The following is a 10,000-nucleotide window of genomic DNA, read 5'->3' as shown; positions in this document are numbered from 1 at the left end:
CATAAATATAAATATTTTATGTCTGCAGATGGAGATGAGGGGAAAGAGAATGACAGAACTTCATCGTCTATCTTTTCCCTTATCCTCCTCTTCTTTTGTGATATGGTGAGAGAAAGGAGTGCGCATATATACTTGTACATGCGCGAATGGAAATGAATAGTTACATTCAAAAAAAAAAACTAATAGTAAAAGAGTCTAAGTACAGCATTTGTTTTTTTTATTTTTCTACCTTCTCTATTGTGATTAGTCCGTTCCTTCACACCTCATCCTTCTTATTCATTTTTTTTTTTCCTCTCCTGTCTCATCCGCCGTAAGCAGAAAAAACGGTTCCACCTCTACCAAATCACTAAAGTCTTCTTCCGTCGTCCCAGCAGGTGCCACAAGTCTACAAAAACCACTTAACTCACGTGGATGACTAAACCTCACAAGTGTGAGGTGTCGCATTTTATAAAAGAATCGCGTCATTGTTTTGTATATCACAGGCTGTGCGACATCCCGACGTTGGGCGAGGTTTTGAAATGTAGACTTTGAAATTTGCACACGAGCTCTTCTCTGCGGAAGAACCGCACAAACCGCCGCTGTCTGCCCACCTTCTTCTTTTCGTTCTTTCTCACCGGTTTGTGTTGTTGTTACTGCGGCTGGTGGTAGTGGATCCACCGCACTCTTAAACTCCACACATCTAAAGTAGACGGGATGGGCGTCATGCGCACGTGAGAGGCGAATGATCATTTCTGTGCGGTAATCCGGGTGTAATGGAGAGAGTGGGACAACCACAACTGTTGTCACAACGGCATCTGCGGGAATACGCGCGGTGTTTACTCGATTGACGAAGAAATGACGCTGGAGATTATCACGGACGCCAAAAACATTAAGTGAGGCGGCTGTGGGGTCGGCATGTGTGGATGGTACTAGTGTATTGGCCCCAACAGGCATCGGATGAATTACCGTATTATTATTATTATTATTATTATTATTACTAGTATTGGTCTCCACCATATCTCTTTTCTTCTTTTTCTTTTCCTTCTCTTCTTGCGTTGTACTTCCCCTATTCCGTTCAATAGATTCTTCTGTCCCTGTCTCTTTCGTATTCTCTGTGTGCGTTTGTTTATCGGTGGGAAGTGTAATCCCCATAACACCCGCAATAAACTCCGCGGTGCGGTGTAGTTTCCGTTCAAACCCGCCTTCGATATTATCAACTACATCCACAAGAAAGTGTCCTCGCCATGCATTACGTGTACAGGCATCTAAACGTCGTGCTTCTTCTAATCCTTCTGATCGGGCCGCGTTGTTGGCGAGTGTGTAGGCGGACTCTGCTCCAATCGCGGCAGTAACAAGATGCACAACGGCATCATACCGTACATCGCACAATTCCTCATTCGTATATCCCGTTACGGCGAGAATAGCCCGCCACTCCGCCTCAGAACAGTATGCACTTCCATCCATTGTACCACGATCGTATAGAATTAACGATGGGCGACCACGCAGGGATGCCAATTCATAGAAGGCATCCTCAAGCATCATCATCATTTGCAGAATAACGCGTTGTTGGGTAATACGCTCTTCAACTGTACTTAACAAGAGATTTACACCACCGGTATGCAGCAGGGTAGCTACTTCAGGGACACAGAAAACGTTAAAACCTAAATTGACAAATACCTCTCGAAGGTATGCAAGACATGATGTCTTTCCGCTGCATGGACCACCTGTAATCACAACTCGATAAATAGGTTCATCTGGTACACTTCGCATAGAATGAGAAGGAAATTGATTTATTTGTTGAGATGATGGTGGTGTTGGAGGAGGAGGAGGAGGAGGAGGAGGAGGTATAGGAACAGGACGATGTGAAGTATTACTTCCCTCCTCCATATTATCATCATCTTTAGAGGATCGTAATTGTGTTGGGGAATGAAGAAGTTGTCGTAATGACATACGACGAATAGATGGTTCAGAAGGAAGTCGAGAAATAATAGCGCCACTTACAGTGTGGTAAAACTGACGGTTTGAAAATACAGAGTCCCTTTCAGAGCTTAAACGGGCTCGTGTTTGCTCATCAATAAGATGTGAAGAACTAGAGTAGGATTGATTGCGTTTACAAAACACTGATGATGATCGATGTAGATTATGCGATAAATCGGAATCTTTCCTCCCTCCATCTTTAGTAACGTCATTTGTACTAGATGGTTCATCCATGTTACGACTCACTTCCTTATCAACATCATCGTCAACATCAACATCCATATCATTATCTCTCTCATCACTTGATAAGGAAGAGACTTCATGTGAAAAGAGATCCTTTACTGTACTGAAGTCACTTGCATCTGTTTCTGTTGTTCTAGGAAGTGAAGTATGCACGAAATTTCCTCTCAAGCTGTTAGAACCATCCCGCATCTCACCGTGATCACTATCATAATTAGCACTAGCAAGATCACTGAATGAAACACGCATGGAATCATCATTCACCAAATCACTGTATAGACTCTCCACCTCGGTCGCACTCATATAGGATTTAAGTAAAAACTGAAGAGAACTTCTCCGCCGCGATCTTCGTCGTTCATGTGGTTGTGATTGTTGTAATTGTTGTTTTCCTTCTTCTCCTCCTCCCCCTTGTTCATGTTCTTCTTCTTGTTCTTCTGAATGCATAGCTGCCCTTGTAGAAGATGTGGCATTTGACGCCGCACTACCAGCAGCACTAAGTCTGTGCCGCACAACTTGCTCCTTCCCATTATTATTATTATTATTATTATTATTATTATTATTATTATTATTATTATTATTATTATTATTATTATCATTAGAGTCTGAAATAATCAACGAACTCCCCAATGTGGAGGCCGCTGGCTTTGGCAATGAAGAAACGAATGTGCCCCATCGCCTGCGGAGAAGAGCGTACATGACCGTCGCGCCCATTGTGCCGCCCACCAAAAGGGCAGCGGCGATGGAACCCCACGGCGTTGTATCAACGTTTGTTGGAAGATGAACCATAATAATAATAATAATAATAATAATAATAATAATAATAATAATAATAATAATAATAATAATAACTTATTTATCCGTATATTATTTTTCTCTTTTCTGTGTGTCTCTTCTTTCTGGAATTATGATTCTTTTTCTACTTTATTTCGTTCCTTTTCTTTCTCTTTTCTTCCTATTCTATGCTCTTGCCTGGTGCCGTTACCTCCCACCTTTATATATACCATATATATATATATATGCAAAGAAAAGGAAAAAAAAAGAATCAAGTTGAAAAGACGGAAACGAAAATAAATAAATCAACGGTAGTAGACATACAAAACGCGAAGATATAGCGTTCCCATGCACAGAATCAACACATGAGGTTTGTTTCGTTGCTCACATGAATGTAGACACAAACACGACTGACAAGTAACCCCTCTCAGGGGGGAAGAGAAAAGAAAGAAATAAAAAGAAAATCTGATACGACGAACCGAAAAATTAAAGCAGGTATGTAGACATATATATATATATATATATATATATATATATATATATATACGGAGAGTGAGGGAGAGCGTCACACACAAATAAAGAACATGCTGTGCATACTACAATAGAAACACTCACCCTGACAGAATGGTAATTGGGGGATGGGAAAATTAAAAAAAAAAAATGATTGGAAAGTCAAATAAAGAAAAAGAAGCCAATAAAAAAAATATATCGAGTAACTTATCTTCCTCTTCGGCTCTATGCACAAGGAAGAAAGAAAAAAAAACAGCGACCCCGCTATTTATGAAAGTTCATTTAAAGTGTTTTGTTCCTAGTCAAGCTCTCAAGGAACAAAACAAACAAACAAACACACACGCAGAGATTATATATTCATATTTCTTTTTGTCTGTATTTTTTTATTATACTGGAATTAAGAATGAGAAACCATTTCTACTCCTCTCACCAGTACCAAAACAAATAATAAATAAATAAATAAATAAAAAAGCAACTTCTCCAAAATCAGAAATATAACTAATCAAATAAAAAGGGGAAAAAAGGACCAAGAAATTAAAAAAAGAAACGGAAAACCATGCGGAGGAGTACAACAAAATTTATAACATGGAATAACAATGTATATATATATATTCTCCTTCCATGTACGCATAGAAATGCATGCATAAATCTCCCCCTTCTCCCTCCGTTACAGTCCTCAAGCTCCATCGCCCATCAAAGTGTTACTACAGCTGATAGAAGAAACTGGACGTGGCAAAAGCAAAACATCAGAGGGAAATCCTTTACACTCCGTGTTTTTTTCTAAGTTTTATCCATCCTCCTCTCCTCTCCTCTCTCTCGCTCTTTTTCCTTTTTAATGTTTATATCGCCTCAGAATAAACCTTGGCGTATCAATACCCGAACCCCATTATATATTCTCTTTTTTTCTTTTTTATTTTTCGTCTTCTTTCACTCGCATTTTAGGTCATCGGGATCTGTGGGAGTCAGCGACAGAGTCTCTTCAGAGGGGCTAGAATGATTGGAAGATGGCAAAAATAATAAATAAAAGACATAAAAGGCACGAACTATGCATAAGAAGAAAGAAAACAAAAAAAAAATTAAAGAAAGGATTAAAGTTTCTTTTTAAGAACATGAGGGAAGGATAGAGAGAAAAAAAGAAAGGAAAAAAAAGAAAGAAAACAAGCAAGAAAGTCATATTTACGATAGCAAAGATAATAATAATAATAATAATAATAATAATAATAATAATAAACTAAGAATATATAAGCGGAAAGTGCAAAAAAAAAAAATCTCAATAAAAAAAACGCTGACTAGATAGATATAACAAGAATGAGCAGTAAAGAAGTTTCAATAAGGAAATACAACACACAAATAAAGGGAAAAATTTGTGCTTTCATACATGCATGGTAATCTTGAAATGGAAAAACAAGGTAAGAAAAAAAAAACTGGTCACAGAGGGAAAGGAATAATTTCAAAAAAAAAGTCAAAGAAAGAAAGAGGACATAATTCCCATACTCTGACACACACACATAAAAAAAAATTTTCTTTTCGTTTTCCCCTTTTTTTTCGTTTTGTCCATTTCTTTGTTGCCGAATGTATTTTATTTATTTTCATTTTGCTCCTTATTACCATCTACAAACCAATATTTTGCGTGTTACTTCAATATCTTTCGGTTCTCCATTTGGTCACTGCAGCTACTCATTCTTTTTCTTTTTCCCCCATTTTCTTTTCGGCTTTTTTTTTTTTTGCACACATAGTTTACTCATATTTCTCTCGTTTTCCCTTTGTTGTTGTTGTTTTTTTTTTTGTTTTGTTTTGATTTTTTTCTTTATCCTTGTCCTTCATCATATATTTCTCAGTCCTCAGAGTGTCTCAGGCGTATTTCATGTGAACCGGACCACTAGTCGATTGTTCCGCTTATTTTTCGTCTGTATTCCGGTAAAATAGGCATTTTATTTATCGTATCCATTATTATTTGTAATCCTGATGATTTGCTTTTTCTCTTTCTTATTTTTATTTTTTTTTCTTCACTTGGTTCTTTTTCCCTACTGCGATGGCTCTATTATTCTTTTCTTTTTGTTGTTGTTGTACTCCTTACTCAACCAACGTTTCTTTCTTTACATGGAACAATAGCAATGAAATGGGTCTTTTAGCAAAGAACTGTCACGTACTCTCGTATGACAGTGAAGTGGAGTGGAGACTCTGCGGGGCGGTGTTAGAGAAAAAAGATAATGGAGGAAAATAAAAATAAGGAAAAAAACGGATTCAAATAATTGGGATAGACTATAATCGTTGTTGCTATTGTGTTAGTAATTACAGGAGGTAGAAGGAAAAAAGAAATATAAGGAAAGCTATTTCTCTCTATTTCCAGCATTCCTCTCCTCTCCTTTTTTTCCTTTTTCGTGCGTATATTAGTCGGTAAATGACTCTTCATGATTTGCTGCTGCTATTTGTTTTCTCTTTTATCTGTATGTATGTATTTATGTATGTATGCATGTATGTGCTTGTGTGCCTTGAGGGATTCCTTGTTTGTACTCTGCTCTTCTTCTCTTCTTCCCTTCTATATATCCCTCTTCTCCATGCTTCATGGTTTCCTATTTTTTCTTCTTTTTAACCTGCAGGCGACTCTTCTTCGTAGTCACACACACACACTCTCTCTCATATAATACAAACATATACACACGAAAAAAAGGGAAAAAAATGACCTGTTACACATTCCTACAGTTTGCTAACCATGGGTCCTCTAACGCCGCCTCCGCTGTTGGTCGTGCGGCACTATCAACACACAGCAATCGTTGTATCAGCGCACGTGCCCCACAAGGCACAAATGAAGGAATTGTGAACTCTGCAGCAGCAATACGGCGATACATCTCTTGAAGGTTTTCAGGAGATAATCGCATTTCACCCCCACCATTAGGATTAGATTCACTTGATTGCACTCCACCATTCCCACCCTTACTATCATAACCATCGCCAGGATTAACCGTAGCGGTTGGATCAAACGGGAGTCGTGCTGTAAGCATAAAGTATAGCACAACTCCGCAACTCCACATATCCGCGGCATATCCGTCTATTGCACTAGCCCTACTCCCAGCATTAACAGCAATTCTGAGATCTGGTCGTAATACTTCTGGTGCGACATAACCTGGTGTACCAGCGATGGATTCAATCACTGCTTGACGCGACTGCGGGACCCCACAATGTGGACACGTCATAACGAGAGGATTCAACCGCACCCCAATATCACCCACTTTCCTTGTTGGTGTGGTGACTAGATTTGTCCCCGGCACGGCGACATTTTCTGTGCTGAGAGCCGTTTCCGTGGCGCTCGTACTCAACCAAATACTGGCATTATTATTCGTGGCATTCCCCGTCGTAATTGTTGTGTTGGGTGTCCCTGTTGTTGCCGCGGATGTTGTGGTGGCCCCATTGCTGGTGTGAGAGTGAATGTAAATGGTCGGCGAGGGACTGGGGGAGGCGGCGATGAGGTGCCTGCAGTGGCGGCAGCGTCCACAGACGGCCTGCGGGGCATCGTGATCGGCCAGCAGAGCGAGTCCAAAGTCGGCCAAATAAACTTTGGCGCCGTCCTCGCTGAGGAGCAAATTCTCCGCCTTCACGTCCCGGTGGACGACGTGGCGGGCGTGCAGGAAGGCGACGGCCCGCAGGGTTTGGGCAAAATAGGAGGCGGCCACCGCCGTGGGGAGGGGACCGCCGCGGGCCACAAGTGCGGCGAGAGAACCGCCGTCCGCTAATCGCATCACTAAATAAACCGCCCGCGGGGTTTGCAGAACTTCCACGAGTGTAATGACGCCATCGCGGCCAGTACTACTACAATTATTATTGTTATTATTATTATTATTATTATTATTATTATTATTGTTATTATTATTAGTAGTATTAGTAGTATTAGTATTAGTATTAGTATTAGTAAATCCATTACTACTACTCACTCCGCTTCCTGCAGTGTCGAATTGGGCCAGTGGGGCACTCGCACCACTCCCAATATCACCCATTGTGGGATTATGACCTAGCATGGGTAGACTGCCGCTGTTGACGCTACTGACGGGCTCTGAACTGTTAGGTGTGTCGTTGGCGCCATTGCTGATATCGGCGGAGATGCGTTTCATCACGTAAATCTCACGCCGCACACGCTCTCGCAGGGCGGTGTTGTTTTCTATTTGTTTCTTCTCAAACACCTTCACGGCGTAGGGAATACCCGTTTCTACATGTTGGGCTCGGTATACAACGGCGCTAGGGGTGCTGCAGAGTTTCTCAGAAAGGCGGTAACTCCCTACCTTTGGCATTTCACGGTTGAATAACGATGATGAGAAATCAAAATTATATAAACCAAACACAACGCCAATCTCACCTACTAATGCCTCTTTCTTTCTTTCTTTCTTTCTTTCTTTCTTTTTCTCCTTCTTTTCCTTTCTTTTCTTTCTTTCTTTCTTTACGTATTTACTCTTTCCTTCTTTTTTCTTCGTCCTTCACCGTTCTCCGCGATCAAAGTAAAAAAGGATTATAATTATGAATACCTCACTTATTGTACTGTCTCCTCACGCTTATTATATATATATATATATATATATATATATATATATATAATTGATTTACACCGGGTTCGGGTGTTTATCTGTACGTCTGTGTAAAAAATGTGCCAATCGCATAAACACACACACACACAAAACGAACACACCTCCCCCACCGTCTACTGGTGATCTTCAGAGGTTCTTTTCTATATTCCTTCTAGTTGTCTTCTCTTCCTCCAACAGAAACAGTAAAAAAAAAAGGTGGGGGATGGGGTTGAATCGTCTGTGCTTTACTTTTCCCTAAGAAGAAAAAAGAAAAAAGAAAAGAAAAAGAAGAATTTTTAATAGTCTCTGTACAAACTTGTATGAAACCATCTTCATACCAGTTATCTTATAACGGGATTTCAAGTAGAATTACTCATGACATCAAACACCTCAGTACTGACATTAAAAAAAATGAATTATTAGGACGTCCTTTAATACGAGTCGCACACAAAGCGTAGAAAAGGATGGGTTGAATAAAGGTTTCAAAATAAATGTTCACTTTTACAATAGTTAACAACACGATAAATTCAAGGGAAATACAGAAGGATTACTTCGGTCGTTACTATAGGTTTTTTTTTTGGTAATGAATGAACGAAAGGTATAGCCCTTTCTCCCCTTCACAAACTCTCACATACAACAAAAAATAAAAAAAAGAAACCAAAATCCAATAGAAGAAAATAAAAACGAAAAAAAAACGACTAAAATAAGACTATACTTCATCATAATATATATATATATATATATAATAACAAAAATACAATAACGGTACAGGACGCTAGAGTGTTACCATAGCATGAAGTTCTGCTCGGAGTGCCTCCAACCTGTCATGTTCCTTCGCTTCTACTCCCATCAGACTATTTGTATTGCGATCAGACAAACCTCTTGGAATAGTCGCAATCAACTGTTGTAAGAATAAATCGCCCCACACACTGGAGGATAGTGCTCGTCCGTCATACAATGGAGAAGGCGGTTCCACACCATTTACGCTATTACTATCACTATCACTATTACCAGCAGTGACTCTTCGTGTTGTGGTCTTCCAAGGTGATAATGACTCTAAAGCACAACATGGTTGAGATTTCCCTAGTGAAAGATATTCTCCATTGTGGGTACTGGTGATATGTACAAAATCAACTTTTTGTGGTTCTTCTGATTCCCGAGTTATAGAGAGTGGAATATGACTAACATGATCATCTAACATCTTAGAGGATTTTAATACCGCCACTGCGGTCTCTATTTCCCGCTGAAATTGATCCGCAAACCGCCGTTCTCCCTGAATACACACCACCACTCCCGCATTCCCAATTCCCTCAATAGCATACAAACTTGATGAACTTTCCACATTATTATTATTATTATTATTATTATTATTATTATTATTATTATTATTATTATTATTATTATTATTATTATTATTATTATTATTATTATTATTATTATTATTATTATTATTATTATTATTATTATTATTATTATTATTATTATTATTATAGGTGGATGTGGATGCTTCTCGGGTTCTCATCTCCACTCCATCATATCCGCTCATATTTGTCTAAGATCTAACTATGAACGTCAACCACAGAATGTTGGAGTTGGAGCTTACTCTATTGTGATGAAAGCAAAGAGAAATAATAACCAAAAAATAAATAAAAAGAATAGGGAGAAGAGAGAAAAGTATTGGATAAAGTAAGCAGGTAATACAAACATATATATTTATATTTTATTGATGTTTGAGAGTGTTGAGGTACCACAAGAAAAAAAAAACAATGTATAACCCCAGACAACAATAGTAGTACGTACTTGATTGGGTCCTACAGACCAGTGTAAATAACATTTGCATAGAAAAGATGAGTAAAAGAAACATAAATATAAGCATATATATATATATATATATATATATATATATATATATTATTTATTTTATTTAGATTTAGATTTATATTAATATAACAACAGTAAATGAAGAATAG

General features: G+C 38.6%; 3 protein-coding genes across 3 annotated transcripts; all 3 read right to left on the bottom strand.

Annotated features, from left to right (window-relative positions):
* Positions 1-276: 276 nt before the first annotated feature.
* On the bottom strand, positions 277-2,982 carry LSM04_002233 (NadR/Ttd14; the record flags this gene model as incomplete). The annotated part of the gene is made up of 1 exon (XM_067337552.1): positions 277-2,982. One exon carries the CDS (start codon positions 2,980-2,982, stop codon positions 277-279), a length of 2,706 nt encoding a protein of 901 aa, XP_067193493.1.
* Positions 2,983-6,164: 3,182 nt separating this feature from the next.
* Positions 6,165-7,760, bottom strand: LSM04_005929 (Protein kinase domain; the record flags this gene model as incomplete). The annotated part of the gene is made up of 1 exon (XM_067337551.1): positions 6,165-7,760. One exon carries the CDS (start codon positions 7,758-7,760, stop codon positions 6,165-6,167), a length of 1,596 nt encoding a protein of 531 aa, XP_067193556.1.
* Positions 7,761-8,805: 1,045 nt separating this feature from the next.
* Positions 8,806-9,576, bottom strand: LSM04_006481 (uncharacterized protein; the record flags this gene model as incomplete). Its single annotated transcript, XM_067337550.1, has 1 exon — positions 8,806-9,576. The coding sequence occupies one exon, from the start codon at positions 9,574-9,576 to the stop codon at positions 8,806-8,808; it is 771 nt and encodes a 256-aa protein (XP_067193571.1).
* Positions 9,577-10,000: the final 424 nt, after the last annotated feature.

The sequence above is a fragment of the Trypanosoma melophagium genome, assembly GCF_022059095.1.
Source record: "Trypanosoma melophagium isolate St. Kilda chromosome Unknown ctg16segment0, whole genome shotgun sequence".
Lineage (NCBI taxonomy): Eukaryota > Euglenozoa > Kinetoplastea > Trypanosomatida > Trypanosomatidae > Trypanosoma > Trypanosoma melophagium.
Note: the sequence above shows the minus strand (reverse complement) of the source record. Positions and strands in the feature narration are given on the sequence as shown.